Source organism: Erythrolamprus reginae, chromosome 2 (genome assembly GCF_031021105.1).
Source record: "Erythrolamprus reginae isolate rEryReg1 chromosome 2, rEryReg1.hap1, whole genome shotgun sequence".
In the NCBI taxonomy this organism is placed as follows: Eukaryota; Metazoa; Chordata; class Lepidosauria; order Squamata; family Dipsadidae; genus Erythrolamprus; species Erythrolamprus reginae.
The window spans coordinates 17,483,566-17,502,183 of record NC_091951.1 but is presented as its reverse complement, the minus strand read 5'-3'; the positions used below and the strand labels follow the sequence as shown (position 1 = coordinate 17,502,183).

The following is an 18,618-nucleotide window of genomic DNA, read 5'->3' as shown; positions in this document are numbered from 1 at the left end:
TTGTAATTAACATCATAGTTGTTAAATCAATTTCACAAAGCATTTATAAAGTTTTCCAAAAACAACTCTAAAATCACCTCTTTGATGTATATTACAAAATATTGCAAAAAAAATAAAGATTTTACAAAATTGAAAAGAAAGATGTGGCCCTTCTTTTTAAATTGACTGGAGAGAATCTCACCCACTGACCGGTAAACTTGTTTCAAATATTTGCTTGTTCATTCATTCATTGTTTAAGTTAGTTGCCACACATATTTTTTTGAAACAACTCTAGGCAGCTTACACCATTAAAAAGATTAAAATCATAAAAGAAAAATATTTCTTAAAAAGTGAAAATTGAAATTACAATAAAAATGGAATTATAGTTAAATGATGGGGAGGGAAGGAGCTCAATGTGTGAATGGAGAGGTGGGATTGCCTCTTAGTTCATTAATCATCTCCATTGTGATGCACCATCATTGGGATCTGAAGCTATCTATAGAACCAGATCTTAAGGCTTAAGGAATAAAAAATGGTATTTTATTTGATGCCCATAATATCCAAAATTTGACGTAAAGTCATGTCCTCAGTGAATTGGAAGTTCCACCCCTTGCAATGAAGGCCTATCTACTCACTCTTTGTTTTGTTTTGTTCAATTGCATCATCCTTTCAGACTACAGTTGAAGTGCACATTTGTATTGATGATATTGTATTTCTGTAGACTTGTGTCAATCTATGGAATGGTTCTGCTATCCTCTGATATGTCCCAAAGGTACTTTTTTTCAAGAGGTAAGTATTGTTTTTCTTTGAGGACCTTTCACTTCTAATCCAAGAAGCTTCTTCAACTCTGACTGGATAGTGGAGAATGGAAGGATTTATACTCATTGCAGACAGCTAGTCACTTGGATTCTTTTACAGAGTCATTGAGGCTACTTGGAAGTTTATCTGTGTCCATGGGGCCACCTAAGTAGTGCAAATGGGTGAGGATCCTTCTCAGAACTGCTGAAAGGACTACATTGTGGACTGGAGATGGATGATATTGTATTCCTGCCCCTCATCCCATTCTGGGAAGTCTTGTCTCCTCAGCAGATGCATTATGTTAATATAACTATCCCATTTCTTATCATGTCCTTCACAAGTTTCATGACAATGTAATTAGCTAATTAATTAATTAATTAATTTTGCACTTTTATGATTATCCAAAATTAGCCTTACATTCTTTGTATGTTAATTTCTTTTGATTTCAAATATTCCTTAATTTTCAAAACGAGCATACAAACTCAATAATAACTGCAATAAATAATTAAATAATTGTTGTTGTACTGTTTTTGTATTCTGTGAGCTGCCCTGAGTCTTCAGAGAAGGTTATCATACAAATCTAAATAATAATAATAATAATAATAACAACAACAACAACAACAACAAAGATAAATGTTATGAGTCTGAGAAACCACTTGATGATCAGATACCAACTTTTATCATTAAATGTCCCTTAGTATTTAGATCTGGTCTCAGGATAATAATGTAGCACTTGGGGAAGAAGATGCAGCCCAGTAGCCCAGCACCAGAAGCCAACAGGGAGAAAACCTGCACGGCCACCATGTATTTCCCTTTGGTGCTCAAGTAGGTGGGCAGGAAGGAGATCCAGACACTACAGAAGACTAACATGCTGAAGCTGATCAGTTTGGCTTCATTAAAAGCCCCAGGCAGGTTCCTGGCCAGGAAAGCCACTGTGAAACAAATGGCAGCAAGGAAACCCATGTAGCTGAGAACAACGTAAAACATGGTGACAGAGCCTTCATTGCATTGAAGGATGATCTCTCCATACTGGGAATGCATGTCAGAGTCAGGAAATGGAGGAGAAACTCCCAGCCAGATTGCACAAATTACAATTTTTCCAGCAGAACCAGAAAGGATGATGGAGTTGGCCAAGCTCTTCCCCAACCATCTCCTCACCCTGTTCCCTGGTTTCGTGGCCAGGAAGGCCAGCACTACCATGATTGTTTTGGCTAACACACAAGACACAGCTACTGAGAAGATTATGCTGAACATTGTTTGTCGGAGAAGGCAGGTGGCTTTCCTTGGTTGGCCAATGAATAAAAAGGCGGACAAAAAGCAGAGCAAGAGGGAAACCAGGAGGATGTAGGACAGGTCACGGTTGTTAGCTTTGACAATGGGGGTTTCTAGGTATTTAAGGAATATGGATAAAACCAAGCCTGTTGTTAGAAACAAGAGTACAGCAAAGGAGACCAGGATGATGCCCAAATGTTCTTCATAGGACAGGAAGGTTATTCTTTTGGAGATACATTGGATTCTGTCATCAGTTGAATATTCATCATCTGGACACTTGGTGCATTTTTCAGTATCTGGGAAAACAGTAAGTAATATTATTTTTATAGTTTCTCCTTTCACATTCCAACAAAGACCTTCCTTAGATGATTGTGTGAGACAAAAAAAACATAGTAATTGACAGCCAGTAATGACACAGACTTAGTATGCTGAATAAGTATTATTTACATATATACATAAAGCAGAAATAATCTTGACTAAATGGTGGCAAAATGAGATACACGTAGAGGTACAAGAGATGGAAAATATAGTAGAAAATATAAGGAAAACTAAGAATACAAGAATTAGGGAAATGAGAAGGAAAATATTATGTTCAACTCGCACACTTTCAGCAGAAGGTTAGAGGTAATTGTTGGCACGGCTGTCAAGATAAAGGAGTGTTTATGCATATGATTTGGGAATGCCATAGTGCAGGAATTGTGGCAAAAAGTGCAAGAGGATATAAATAGAATATTAGATATACAATGGATAATCACAAAGGAAATGACAGTATTAGTTAAAAGCAATGTGATGGGAGAATTCAAAGAAATAAAACAAGCAGCAATAGAAAGCGCTCAGGCGGTAATAGTTTTGGGTTGGAAGGATGCGACAAAATGGACAATGCAAAATTGGTATAGGTACAGGGTGGACCATATTCAATTTGAAATGATGGATAAAAGGATAAATTTGGATAATGAAACTGAATTGAAACAACTGATGGGATAGTGGGACAAAGTAAGAAGATATATGATGAGTAGAATCTGAGACCAAGCTACAAGAAATAAATTGAAATCATTCTATAATATGTAATTAGATATTTTGCTCTTGGCTTATACTGGTTTATATAAGAAACATCCCTGATATGGTGGTGGGGTATGTTTATCGGGGTGGTGGGCAATTTTTTTCACTATGCACTGTTTTATATTGTGTGTATATTAACTTTGTTAAAAATCAATACAAATATATTTTTTAAAAAGCAGAAATAATCAACAAGCCCTAAGTAAAATACACTCCCCCCTCAAGGTAAAGGCAAAAGGTGAATGAGCAATCCAGCGTCATCGACAGGAGAGAGTACTGGCGCCCTCTTATGGCTAGTCAGTCAAAGTACTTAAAGTGATATTACAACTGTAAATGTATAAACTACAATAGGCAATTTAACAGACATGGCAATCCCAAATAACAGTATGTACCATGTACTAACAATCTCCTCCCTTGGGGTTAACAATTGTTAAACACAGTTGTAATTAAGGCTTCAGGTTATACCTGGTACAATTATCAATATGTGGTTTAGCCCCCTGCGCCTTGGTGAAATTGTCAGCAAGATTTTCAGTACCTTCCCTACTGGCATTTAGCTTGTCAAAACATTTCTTATCATTGATTAAACAGTATGTCAACCCATTCAGTGTTCCCTCTAATTTTTTTTCGGTGTGGGCGGAAAGGTATAGTGTCTGAGCAGCAGTCCCTTCGGAACTGGGCGGCATAGAAGTAAAAATAAATAAATAAATAAATAAATAAATAAATAAGGAAAAAAATCCCTTCTTTTTTTATTAAAAGAACCTAGCAATTTAAAAAAAAATCCATTACTATTAAAACTAAAACTACCAGCAAAACTATTAATAAAAACAGGTGAGGACTCGGGGTTTTTGTTCTGTTATTATTTAAGTGCTTTTACCATATGCTTTAAATCAAGAGTCACTTCTCTCTCTGTTTCTCTCTCTTTTCTGTCATTTCCTGCCTCAATCATGTTCTCATTTCTCTTTTTTCTCTCTTCCTTCCTCTCTCATCTCTCCCTCTCTTTCTTTCTTTCTTGCTCTCTCTCTCTCTTTCTTTCTCTCTCTCTCTCTCTCTCTCTTCCTTCCTCTCTCATCTCTCTCTCTTTCTTCCTCTCTCTCACACTCTTCCTTCCTCGCTCATCTCTCTCTCTTTCTTTCTTCCTCTCTCTCACTCCCTTCCTCTCTCATCTCTCTCTCTCTTTCTTCCTCTCTCTCACTCCCTTCCTTCCTCTCTCATCTCTCTCTCTTTCTTTCTTTCTTCCTCTCTCACTCTTTTCTTTCCTCTCTCTTGCTATCTCTCTTTCTCTCCCACCTCTTTCTCTCTCTCTTATTCTCACTTTCTCTCTATCTTGCTCTGTCTGTTTCTCTCACTCTCTCTCCTTCTCTCTCCGTTCTTCTCACAGCGGAGGCAGGCGAAGGTGATTTTCAATGTCGGGTGCGCGCGCTCCCCATCCCCCTGCCAGCCAGCCCAGAACATTTAAAATAAGAAAAACCTTCGCCGGCTCTAAGTTCTCATGCTCGAGGAGGGGGTTGGACTATAGGACCGCCAATGTATTTTTCTATATTCTGGTTGCTTCTCTGCTTCCTTGCTGCAGAGGAAATCAAGCAGCCTTTCTTGCTCCCAGCCTCTCCTCCGACCCGTCCTCAACTCACCCACCAGCTGCTGCTGCGACTCTCGGAAGAGCCCAGAAGATACTCGGTGATCCTCCTGTTCTCTCCCCTTTCTAGGAATGCAGTACTTGATGGTTTTAACCCCTTAAAGGTTAAAAAAAATAAGGACACTCGGCACGGCGAGGTGAAGCGACGTTAAGGGGATGGCTCAACCGCTCCCAGGACACTCGGCGAGGCGAAGCGGCGTTAAGGGGACGGCTCAAGCCCCCCCCAACCGCACTTAGCCATGGCGCACTTAGCTGTGTCTTTCAGTTTTTGAACCAGGAGCCAATCGCCAAAGGTAGGCTTTTGCAAAAGGTAGGCGATTGGCTCCTGGGCAGGGTTAAAAAAACACGTGCTGACAGCTGCAGCTAAGCGCGCTATGGTGCATAACTCAGCTTACAGGGATCTATGGACCCACTATCAGCAACCCACAAACCACTCTTAACATTCCTGGCTTGCTTAACATTCCTGGTAGTCACAAAGATATCACCAGGTTCTTCCTTCCGTTGACAAAACTTTGCAATATGTCCTTTTTGTTTACAAATGTAGCAAGTTCTAACAGAAATGTTTTTAGCCATAAAAGTCTTTTTCTGCTGAGGTTTTTCTTCTTTAAACTGCAAACGGTCTCTGCGAAAATTCTCTTCTTCCAGCAATCGCCCTGTAATCTGTCAAAGTAAGTTCATCTTTGGACAATTGTATATGTGCTCCAACCCTGTCCTGCACATATTTCTTTTGCAAAATGTCCCAACACTTGGCAGCTGAGCTCTCACCACGAATGTGAGTTAATTGCTGGTCTGCAAGTAAACCACACATTAACAAACCACAATTAACTCTGCCACTGGACCCATAACCAATGTTGGTATGTCTCGGTGCAGCTAGGCTACATGACATTAGACATATGCTGAGCAGAGATTAAGGAAGAGCGTGGATGTGTGATACAGCCAGTAATGACACAGACTTAGAAACATAGAAACATAGAAACATAGAAGTCTGACAGCAGAAAAAGACCTCCTGGTCCATCTAGTCTGCCCTTATACTATTTTCTGTATTTTATCTTAGGATGGATATATGTTTATCCCAGGCATGTTTAAATTCAGTTACTGTGGATTTATCTACCACGTCTGCTGGAAGTTTGTTCCAAGGATCTACTACTCTTTCAGTAAAATAATATTTTCTCATGTTGCTTTTGATCTTTCCCCCAACTAACTTCAGATTGTGTCCCCTTGTTCTTGTGTTCACTTTCCTATTAAAAACACTTCCCTCCTGAACCTTATTTAACCCTTTAATATATTTAAATGTTTCGATCATGTCCCCCCTTTTCCTTCTGTCCTCTAGACTATACAGATTGAGTTCATTAAGTCTTTCCTGATATGTTTTATGCTTAAGACCTTCCACCATTCTTGTAGCCCGTCTTTGGACCCGTTCAATTTTGTCAATATCTTTTTGTAGGTGAGGTCTCCAGAACTGAACACAGTATTCCAAATGGGGTCTCACCAGTGCTCTATAAAGCGGGATCACAATCTCCCTCTTCCTGCTTGTTATACCTCTAGCTATGCAGCCAAGCATCCTACTTGCTTTCCCTACCGCCTGACTGCACTGCTCACCCATTTTGAGACTGTCAGAAATCACTACCCCTAAATCCTTTTCTTCTGAAGTATTTGCTAACACAGAACTGCCAATACAATACTCAGATTGAGGATTCCTTTTCCCCAAGTGCATTATTTTACATTTGGAAACATTAAATTGCAGTTTCCATTGCTTTGACCATTTATCTAGTAAAGCTAAATCATTTACCATATTACAGACGCCTCCAGGAATATCAACCCTATTGCACACTTTAGAGTCATCGGCAAATAGGCAAACCTTCCCTACCAAACCTTCCCCTATGTCACTCACAAACATATTAAAAAGAATAGGACCCAGAACAGACCCTTGTGGCACACCGCTTGTAACCTGACCCTGCTCAGAATACTAGTATGCTGAATAAGTATTATTTACATATATACATAAAGCAGAAATAATCAGCAACCCGCACATAGTAAGCCCTAAGCAAAATACACTCCCCCTTCAAGGTAAAGGCAAAAGGTGAATGAGCAATGCAGCATCATCGACAGGAGAGAGTACTGGCGCCCTCTTATGGCTAGTCAGTGAAAGTCTTTAAAGTGATATTACAACTGTAAATGATTAAACTTCAATAGGCAGTTTAACAAACATGGCAATCCCAAATAACAGTATGTACCATGTACTAACAAGAAGGAATAAACCTCTGCCAGTGCCCAGAGAAAAGAAATGGTCCCTTTGCTCTGGGCAGTCCAGAGCAAACGGAATGTTTTCCTTTCTCTGGGCACTTGGAGAGGGAATAAACCACTTTGCTTGTGGTGACTCCCTCGCGCTGCTTCCCATACATCCAGCACGAGGTTGCCTCTCAGAATGTCTGGATATGGAAAGGCAAAAGGGGGTGCTTCACTCTGGCCAGATCAACTTGGCTTCAGCCAAACCAAGGAGTCACCACAGTGAAGGAAAGGCACCAGCTACAAAGCAAGCAAGCAAGAGGGGAGCCCTTCAGCATGGGAAAGAAAATGAAGCAGGTAGCAGCAGCAGCCACCTTTCGGTCAAAGGATTGGGAGATTTCCCCCTCTCGCCCACTTGGGTTTCTCTCTCTGGCGCAGTGTATGGGAGGCAGCCTCACGCCAGGTGTATGGGAGGTGTGTGCTCCTCCTTGCCACCTCAGAGTCCCCCCTTTTATTTAAGCCTTAAAGTTTTGGATTTTTTTTATTCCTCTCACCTCACCTTCTTCCTTCTCATGTTTTACTACTCAATCTTAGCATATTATATTGCATTTTAACTTATTATTTGTTCAAATTCCCTCTATTTTAGCCAATTTTATTGTATTTTAACCAGTCACAGTTTTATGACGACCGATGTGGTCCTTTTCCTCGCTTTGATATGGTCGATTGACTAATCAAATAAAGTTGATATTGATGATATTGATTGAGTGACCTTCTTCCTTCGACAGCGACTGTCTTCCTCCTCCTCTTCTTCCTCCTCCTCCTCCCACCCAAATTCCAAGCTTTTATTTCTTTCCTAATGGGTTTGCATGCATTATTTGCTTTTACATTGATTCCTATGGGAAAATTGCTTCTACTTACAAACTTTTCTACTTAAGAATCTGGTACGGAACAAATTAAGTTATTAAGTAGAGGTACCACTGTAATTAGTTTCTGGTTGCCCATCTTAAACCAGTACACAAATTACAGCTATTTTTTTTTAAAGACACAATATATACAACCACCTTGTTGAAATCAATTTAACACAATGCTGGCAAGGGGAACTTCCAGATGATGGGCTGGGGCTGTTGGGTTTCAATGGGGAGGGTGTTCAATAGGGCAAGAGATTAAAGAAAAAAGGCAGCCTTTTCAGGATCCACATGGTGGCAATGTCCCTAAGACATGCATGTATATCTGAATTTACTGTCTTGAAAAGAGTGGCCTTTATTATCCAATTGCAGATGGATTGCTGAATCTTATCCTGATAAGTTTGTTCTTCTATGTTGTGGCATGCATTTGTGAAGTGATTATTTTATTTCTGCAAACTACAGGTCTGCACATGTCTCACTGCATTGAAGAGGAGGAGGACAGTCCCACCCAGAGTGAAGGGAGCATTTCTTTCTCTGGACGCTGGTGGAGGTTTATTCTCTCTCCAAGTGCCCAGGGCCATTTCCATATATCTCCAAGTGCCCAGGCATAATAAACCTCCACCAGCGCCCAGAGAAAGAAATGCTCCCTTCACTCTTGGCAGCGACTGTCCTCCTCCTCTTCTTCTTCCTCCTCCTCCCACCCAAATTCTGAGCTTTTATTTCTTTCCTAATGGGTTTGCATGCATTATTTGCTTTTACATTGATTCCTATGGGAAAAATTATTACTATTATTATTATTATTATTATTATTTATTAGATTTGTATGCCGCCCCTCTCTGTAGACTGGGGCGGCTTACAGCAATGATAAAAACAATATATAATGACAAATCTAATAGTTAGAATCTAAAATAACAATAATACATTTAAAAAGTCTAAAAAACAAGAAACCCCAATATATGAAAACATACATACCATCATATCATACACAAAAAACTACATAGGCAGGGGGAGATGTTTCAGTTCCCCCATGCTTGATGACAGAGGTGGGTTTTAAGGAGTTTTAAGAAGGGTGGGGCAGTTCTAATCTCTGGAGGGAGCTGATTCCAGAGGGTCAGAGTCACCACAGAGAAGGCTCTTCCCCTGGGTCCCGCAAAACAACATTGTTTAGTTGATGGGACCCGGAGGAGACCAACTCTGTGGGACCTAACCTCTACTTACAAACTTTTCTACTTAAGAACCTAGTCACGGAACGAATTAAGTAGAGGTAGCACTGTATATGTCTTCAGAGAGGGGCGGCATACAAATCTAATCTAATAAATTGAATATATTTGAACTCTGAAGCCTCCAACATGGCCTCTTATGGGTCTAAGGTGCACTACTTGGAAAACTGACTCTTCTGACTTAGTGTATTTTTGGGTTTAAAGCCAGGGTGAAATTCAGTAGATTCTGACATGTTCTGGAGAACTGTAGTGGAAATTTTGAGTAGTTTGGAAAATTGGCAAATACCACCTCCGTCTGGCCCCAGAGTGGGGTGTGTTCTGTCTGGGTCACTCCGGAAGCTATGACCAACCCAAAAAGATAAGCCAGACACAGCAGTAGAATCCAAACACAGTTTTATAATGGTAAAGAGAAAAGAAGCCAACAGAAAATGTCCTTACAAATCAGGAAAACACTGGAACTCCAAATAGATACATGAAGGCAATTGTTCATACAGAAACACAGGATCCTTAATGCCAAGACAAGGCTGTTGAGATAACAGACATACACCCCCCACGGGTCTTCAAGACTGCTGGGCCACAAGCCAGGAACAGAAATGCTGAGAGACAATGCAGATAACAGCAACTCCACTCTGATAATACTCCACGCTGCCGAAAGAGTTTGCCTGCCTTATAAACCCTTCCCTGCTAATGAGGACCACACCCAACCCCCTGGTGTTCCTCATTCAACGCTGATAATATTTCTTCAATTGATTCCTCCTTTGATCTATGCGTCTCTGTCGCATACTAATGATAGCTTGTGCTTCGTCATCCAATGACTCCAGAGACTCCAGAGAATCCAAGCTACTGGCTTGAGAGCGCCCCTCCCCAGGGCTCCCATGCCTTTCTTCCTCGTCACTTTCCTCTCTGCTCTCATCCTCCCCCGGGCATGGAGCCAGCAGAGACTCAGCTGGTCTTTCATCTGACTCAGGCTGAACCACAACAGGGTGGAAATGGAGAATTTGCAATATTTTCCCCTTGCTACGCCCACAGAACCGGTAGTAAAAAAAATTGGATCGCACCACTGGTTTAAAGTGTGGATATATTTTATTTATTATTATTTATTATTTAGATTTGTATGCCGCCCCTCTCCGAAGACTCGGGGCGGCTATATTGAGTTGATTGAAAATCCTCTTGAGCTCTTCATATATTCCTGCAACTTATGGATTGACAATGTTGCTTTCTTTGTTCCTCTCTTCCTTGCCTATTATGGAGGAGCTCCTGCTGGGTCTCTTTTTGGATTTGATGAAGGCCCAGTTCAGATAGCTACATGTGCTGAGGGTTTCCTTGATGTGTTTTAGGTTTTTCTTCCCTCTTTGCTGGTAGGGAAACCTTCAGCATGGTGCTGTAGGGGTCTGATAACTCCTATTCTGTGCTTCAAGGATAGTGAAAATCAAAATGTAAATATTGACCACTGTATGTAGGTTTTCTGTAAATTTCAATATTAAGTCTTTTGTTTTTTCTTCTTCTTTGAACCCTAAAACTCCTCCCACGTAGATCATTCTGTTATGTGGTTTTAATAAATATTGAATGACTGAGTGAGTGAGTGAGTGAGTGAGTGAGTGACTGACTGACTGACTGACTGACTGACTGATTGACTGAGTCGGTTTGGGGGGTGGTTTTTGTTTGTTTGTTTTTTGCCTGTAAGATAAAATTGATTAGGAAGAGCAAAACTCATTGACCTGAAACCAATCTTCAAGTTTTCAACAATTTAGATAGTAAACACAGAGGGAAACTTCCAAGCTGACAAGTAGAAAAAATACTTCCTTTAACAAAATTCATCTTGCACAATCCACTAATTTCTTCCGTCTCTTCCTGCCTTATTCTTCAAGATTTTATACTTTATTCCTTATTCCTTATTTATGGAATAAATTGAACACATTCAAAATAGAAATGAAGAATAAAATAGTCACGTTTGCATATGTCTTTTAACATGCATTTTGGTTTGGTTGAAGTTTGGGTTGAATCCAATGCCTTTTCCTCTGGCGTCACTCACCTTCCTGTGTTGAGATGGTCCCCTCTGGACAACGAATACAATCATAGCAGCAGATTGGTTCTTCCTTCTGAGTCCGTTTTACAAATCCAGGGTGACAATTATCCACACATTTGGACTGTGGCAGAGACTAAGCAGGGAAAAAAATCAATTCCAAAAATTACTGCCAAATTTGTATTTAAGTTGATTAAAATTAGTGAGGTGAAATCATGAGAACATGTTACTCAAAAAGAGTATGCCAGCACATGGGACATGAATTTGAGCCATGTGTGGGAATGGGATATTTCTAAAACCCAGTTAGGTATTCAAGACAAGGTGCTTTCTATTGAAGAATTACACTTTTGTTGTTAGTCGCTACTTTTGTCCAACTCCTTGAGCCCCCAAGAAATATAGCACTTCAAAAATCCCAGCCCTCCACTATCTACCAAAATTAAAACTACTATTAGATGACATGGAAAGACACACCCACATTTATTTATGACTTAAATTTGGAGAATTCTTTGTTTCAATGGAAGACTTAATGTAGATGACAATCAAGATAAGCAATTGCATTCAGGGGCTAAGTAGCAATTCATTACAAACTGATCCTCATAATTTAAATTGTCAAAAGGACTTTTGGGATGGGGGCCAAAGTTAACATTTAATCCTTCATTTTTCTAGTTTAAGGCATTATCTCATATTTCCTTTCTCTCACTTATCATATATATTCTCTTTCTTTCATATATCCTCTCCTCTAAGTTCACTTTTACCCTTATATATATTACTACATGTCTATTTTTCTTCCTATGTATTTGTGTATTGGACAAATGAATAAATAAAAATAAATAAATAAATAAAAATAAAATTGGACAAGTCATTATGTTTCCATTTTGACTTAACACCTTGGATCACCTTCCTGTCAGTAGGAGGTCTATTCCAGTGGTGAAACAGAGGTATAAATAACTCTGGTCAGACATGGGCTCTTTAAAAATATCTGAGCCTGCTCAGAAAAGTTTTCAGTATTTCCAATCACCTTGTTCAGCAACTTTAGCCGTAAAAGAGCATCTTGATTGGTAATTAGCCTCTGTGTTTCAAAACTCCCCAGTTGCTCTTTGATGGGATCCTTCTTGGAGAAAAGCAACCAGCTTATGATATTCAGATCTGCTGCTACGTTTCCACTTCGGTCCAAGTATATTTTCTCCCGGGAAAAATTGCAAAATTCATTCTTCTCCAGAAAAGGATGGAACTAGAATTGAAATATCCAGGAATTTTGAAAGCAATTTGAAACATCCTAAAAGAGGGAACAATTTTAAAGCTCAGCCAGTGAACAAGAGATGTTCAGTCCTCCCTTCACTATTTGCCTAAATACTATTAGCACTTAAACTTTATACTACTTCACAGTGCTTTTACAGCCCTCTCTAAATGGTTTATAGTATCAGCATATTGCCCCCAACAATCTGGCTCTCCATTTAACCAACCTTGGAAGGATGGAAGGTTGAGTCAACCTTGAGCTGGTCAGAATCAAACTCCTGGCAGCAATACTTACATTGTAACCACTGTGCCACCACACCTAAATGCAAAGATTGAACAGCCATCAGTCTGAAAAGCTTAAATTTTATTCCTGCAATGAGGAAGGGTTAGACTAAATGCTTGCAGGTTTAGCTGAAATTTAGGAATATAAAATTCTATCATGCTAATTACAAATCCATAATGTATACATTTTAAATAATTTTTATAATAGCAGTGTTTAATATCAAAATATAACTGTCATAATGCCTGCTCTTTGGAATATAATCCTGTGAACTAAATCTGGCTTCAGCTTGGCCAGATTGGTGATTCGAAGAACAAGTAAGTTGAAATGGTTCCCCTACATAGCCTTTAAAAATTTTTCTAAATAGGAACTACAATATTTTGGGAGTATAAGACACACTTTTCCTCCCCCGAAAAGAGACTGAAAATTTGGGTGTGTCTTATACTCCGAATGTAGGGTTTTAAAAAAATGTTTTTCCCCCAGCCCTACTGACATAGTAATGATCTTCACGTCTTGCAGGATTTTTTCATTGCTACTCTGAAGAGGTTTTTTCCAGCCCTTACCAGGGAATAAAATAATGTGCTGAAGCTGATCAGACTAAGGATGCTAGCCAGAGGAATACCTGGTTGGTAGATTTTCCCCCTATTTTCCTCCCCCCAAACCAAGGTGTGTCTTATACTCTAGTGCATCTCATACTCCAAAAACATGGTAGGTTTGATGAATCCTAGTTAGGAACCCATACCTGCCTTGGCTCTAGCCCTTGAGTTCCCAATTTCACTTTCTCCTCCATCTTTCTCCTTCTAGCTATTGAGGAATATGCAACATTCAAGGCATGGGCCAAAGTCTTAACAAAACTTAAAAAACGGTGTTCATTTTTTATCTGAATTCTGTTCTTTTTCTCTGGCATGTCCAATGGTGCTATCTGGGTACATCGTCTCCGGCCCTTGACAGAAAAGACATGTCTTGAAAAAGAACAGCGAAAAGACTTGTCTTCAAATTTGGAATCCAAAAAAAGATTGGGTTGAAGAGCATCATCGTTTAGCCATTTTCTTTTTTGAAAAGAAAAGGCCCAAATACTATGGATATATTTGTAAAGTGTATGTCTTGTCATTGTCAGTTTCTCAACTGTTGTAGTGATCCAGACTTTCCCTTCAATGGGTCCTGGCAAACCTTCAATTTTTTTTTTATTTTTTTTTTAAATTTTTTATTACAAATATATACACATTTACATACAATATATGTTTTATATTAATACAAGGCTAAATCAACGCGTAACAAATACACGAACAAACAAACATGACAAACAAACAAACAAAAATATTCTTAAAAAAAAGATCTAATTGCTTATTTAAGTACATTAATAACAATAACTATTCACTTAGCATATTTTATAATATTTGTACTTGTATTCCCTTCAGGAGGTAGGTTTTGAATGATTTTTGATTTTAAATTATTTTCTGGTGAAACATGTTGTGTCCTCAGCGTATACCATTTTCTCTTGTAGGTTGTCACTGTTTTTTAAATCATTTAATTCTTTCTTATCCGCCTTCTTTTATTCATATTCAATTTCTTTAATGTCATACAGATCTTTTTTTATAAAAAGGTTTTTTGTATATATGTCTTTTGTATTTTTTTTCTATGTAATGAAAAGGATATAAAGTATTGTTAATTTGATTTTTTCTTTTGAATTTTATTTCTTTTCTTAAACCAGTTATAAAGATGTATCCAGGTTTTATCGTGTTCGGAATCCTCTTTGTTTTTTAATTTAATTGTTAGTGCGTCAAATTCAGCACAGTCTAATATTTTTTTAATTATCAAATCGTCTTCAGGTGGTTCGGGTTGCTTCCAATTTTGAGCTATCGTTATTCTAATTGCTGTCAATATATGAATTAATAAGTAGTGTTTGTTTTTTTCAATTTTTTGATCTATAATTCCCAGGAGAAAGGCTTCAGGTTTTTTATTTATCTTCATTTGTAAGATCTCTTCTATCCAATTCTGCATTTTGTTCCAGAATTTTTTCATTTTTGAGCAGGTCCACCAAATGTGGTAATATGTCCCCATTTTTTTGCACCTCCAACATTTTGGGCTTGTTCCTTTATACATTTTGGCTAATGTTGCCGGTGGAAGGTGCCACCTATAATACATTTTGTATATGTTTTCCTTATAAGCTGTAGATTTTGTTAATTTATAGTTCTTGGTCCAAATTGATTCCCACTTATCTAAATTTATGCTATAACCAAAATTGTTAAATGGATCTGCTGAACTCTATCCACAAGGGAGAAAATTTCTAAAGAGTGTACGAAGACATTGACTTTTCGCCACTTAGAAATGGCATTCTGAGAGGTTCTATAGCTCTAGTCATTGAGAATTGATGTGAGATAACAACACAAATCCCATTTTTGAGAAGCATAGGAGTGAAAGTTCTCATGAAATTCTCTCCCACCTCTGTGTCTGTTGAAAAGAGACCAATCAAAGTCCATCGGAAATGGAGGAGAAGTTGGACAATTCCTAAGTACTGGATCCCATTTTTGGGGAGCATGTGATGGAAAAAGGGAATTTGACTTTTATCACTCAGAACCTCTGAAACAATTCCATAACTGATCTGAAGACACAATAAAGAATGGTGTATTATATTTAGATCAGATGAAATAATAATAATAGTAATAATAATAATAATAATAATAATAATAATAATAATAATAATAATTTAGTAGATTTGTATGCCGCCCCTCTCCAAAGAAATCCAAAATGTAAGCTTTTAAGACAGCCAATGTGGTTCTTATCGACATATTAGAATAGTTTATGGTTCTTAACCCTAGAATATTAGCAAGTTTGAATATAAATATATGTCCCATCTGGGGTCTAAGATACTCCTCCTCATTGACTCTGTTATCCACCCATCACCACCCTTCTCACTTTACCAGATAGAGAAATACACAAATAACCTGTGGGACTTTGTAGGTGCCTACGAATGTTGATATCTGAATTGAGATTTCATCAAGAGATCCATCAAGAACAGCCATCAGGTTGTCCTTCTTGCCACAGCTGTAGTTGGGAACATTGGCCTCTCCAGTTGAGAGCATGTCTAGCAAGGCATCTGAAGTGCCACGGGTGTTTGAATAGTTGTCATGGATGTTGTAGCCCAGTGTCAGATTGTACAAAAGCTGAGAATTTATGTTGACTTGTTGAATGGCAAAAATGAAGCGTAGGATTCTTTTTGGATTAGTAACTGTAATACTGTAAAAAAACCTCCACTGTTTAATTTTTATGAAGGTTGGGAAGGTGGGATAAATATCTGTTATTCACAAATATATCATTATTTGTAGTAGTGCTACTTTTTAATTTGTGCAATGGCCAAGATTCAAAATTATTCAATCATTAAAATGGAATAATCAGCAAAGAGGATTTAACATAACTGACCCAGAAAAGCAATTCTAAAAACAAGCCATCCTCTATTATTACTTGAATCAAGCATTGAATATCAACGAATGGTTATAAAAGTAAGGAAATGCATCGAGCAGAGGCAACCAGAAACTTTTTAATAACCTAGTTATGATTAACTCAGGATTGTACAAGACTTGGAGGGGGGGGGGGGTTGCCCTGACTTTGGATTTGGATCTCTTAAAAGAAGACATAAGAGAAAAGCCATGGAAATTCAAATGATTCAAGATATTAAAACAGGTCCTACCATATACCTATCCTATATGGAGTAACTGAAAGAAAAGAAGACTGGAAATGGAGGGAATGTAACTCCATCCCATTGAATGACTTACGAGAAAGGCTGAAAATAAGGAGCTGTGTTGAAAGACAGTGTTGTATCAGATATCATTGTGGCAATGGAGACTATACTAATGAAGTAGTCTCCTGGCTTGTAATAGCTCTGTAGTTTTTTCCCCTTCTGCTTCTCCAACCTCAACAGGCACTTCATTTTCAGCTTCCCATAGACTGGCTGGGATATCAGCAGAAGCAGAAACAGAAGGAGGAGGTCCATAATTCATGGGGCTGAATCAATCCTCTTCCTATTTCCAAGGAAGAACAAAAGAGTTCGAAGAATTCAAAGCATTCTCACAAGATGGAAATGAGACTGACTTTCTTGACTGAGAGGGAGATAACCGAACTTAACCTGGAAATGAAAGAAAGAAAAGGTACATTCAAGAAGTACAGTCCCTGAATGTCCCATCATTTGTGCAACATGGAGTGTGACCTGAGACATTTATCCTTTCTGATGCAAGATCCCTTTCGAGTTGCTTCAGTCTGATGTTTACATCAAAGGCAATCACTGGAGGAATACCAGGCAAGATCTCACAGACCAGGAGTTTAATAGTTACTTTAAAAAGCAACATCTCCTGTGGGGATTCTGAACTACTTCTGGGCCTCCATGTGCAGAGAAACTGGAGAAAAGCATAGTGAAAAATCATAGCTATACCCTAGGGGGCACTGATCAGAAGTGGCTGTGATCCTTGCTTTCTGTTGTGAGGGCTCCAATATTTGAGACTTTCAAAGGAAGACTGGACTGCCATTTTTCCAGAATGGTGTAGGGCAGTGGTGGTGAACTTATGGCACAGGTGCCACAGGTGGCACGCGAGTCATATATTCTGGCACACGAGCCATTGCCCTTGCTCAGCTCCAATATGCTTGTGTGCACCAGCCAACTGATTTTTACTTGCATAGAGGCTCCAGGAGGGCATTTTTTGGCTTCCAGAGAGCCACCAGGGGGTGAGGGAGGGTGTTTTAAAACTCCCTCAGCCCAGGGAAGCCTTTTGAGCTTGAGGAAGGCAAAACACGAGACTACTGGGCCCATCAGAAGTTGGGAAACAGAGAATTTCCAGCCTCCAGTGGGCCTCCAGGAGGCGGGGGAAGCAGTTTTGCCCTCCCCAGGCATTGAATTAAGGGTGTGGGCACTCACGCATGTGCAATAGTGCACATGCATGCTCGTTTGGCACCCAAAGGAAATAACGTTCACCATCATTTGTTCACCTGGCATGTATTACTGAAACCTGGCTGGGCCCAGAGGGAGGAGTTCCTCTCTCTGAAATTTGCCCAGCTGGGTTTCAGATATGGCATCAACCTAGACCCCAGGGAAGGGGGGAGGAGTGGCTATTATAGCCAGGGAGAGCCTTTGCCTACGTGGACTCATTGCTCCAGAGATTGCGGGTTGCGAGTCTCTCTTGATGAAGCTGGACTTAGGGGTTCAGGTGGGCTTGTTTCTCACATACCTGCCTCCCAGCTGCGTGTCAAAAGCCCTGCCTGTGCTGCTCGAGGAGGTAGCCGGGTTGGCGGTGGTTGGGGTTATTCCAGATGCACTCGTCCACAGTTCGGCGGAGTCTCTTGCGGAAGCCTGGAACAAGGCTGCAGCGGAGGCTCTTGATTGGATTGCGCCTTTGCGACCTCTCCGTGGTGCTAGACCCCGTAGAGCTCCATGGTTCAACGAGGAGCTCTGGGAGTTGAAACACCAGGAGAGACGTCTAGAGAAGCGATGGAGGAAGAGTAAGTCTGAATCCGATCGAACACTTGTAAGAGCTTTTATTAAGACTTACAAAGTGGCGCTCAAGGCGGCAAGATCCGCGTATCATGCCGCCTTGATTGCATCAGCAGAATCCCGCCCGGCCGCTCTGTTTAGGGTGACCCGCTCCCTTCTTAACCAGGGGGGAGTTGGGGAGCCCTTACAGAGTATTTTAACATGTTTTTCGCTGATAAAATCGCTCAGATCCGGGCGGACCTCGACTCCAATTGGAAAACAGAGTCGGCTGACCACGAGTCAGTCGAGGTGATTGGGACCCATACTTGTCAACCTGTCTGGGAAGAGTTTGATCTGGTGACGCCTGATGAAGTGGACAAGGCCATTGGAGCTGTGAGTTCCGCCACCTGTTTACTGGATCCGTGTCCCTCCTGGCTGGTTTCGGCCAGCAAGGCGGTGACACGGAGTTGGGTCCAGGAGATTGTCAACGCTTCCTTGAGGAGGGGATCCTTTCCATCATCCTATAAAGAGG

At 39.8% G+C, this 18,618-nt stretch overlaps 1 protein-coding gene across 1 annotated transcript; it reads right to left on the bottom strand.

Moving 5' to 3' along the window:
* Window positions 1-1,440: 1,440 nt before the first annotated feature.
* Window positions 1,441-16,626, bottom strand: LOC139159202 (vomeronasal type-2 receptor 26-like). Its single transcript, XM_070736553.1, has 9 exons — window positions 16,540-16,626; window positions 15,550-15,792; window positions 15,072-15,230; window positions 12,131-12,343; window positions 11,122-11,248; window positions 5,445-5,527; window positions 5,134-5,398; window positions 4,734-4,835; window positions 1,441-2,345 (listed from the first exon to the last, which is right to left on the bottom strand). Exons 1-9 carry the CDS (start codon window positions 16,624-16,626, stop codon window positions 1,441-1,443), a joined length of 2,184 nt encoding a protein of 727 aa, XP_070592654.1.
* Window positions 16,627-18,618: the final 1,992 nt, after the last annotated feature.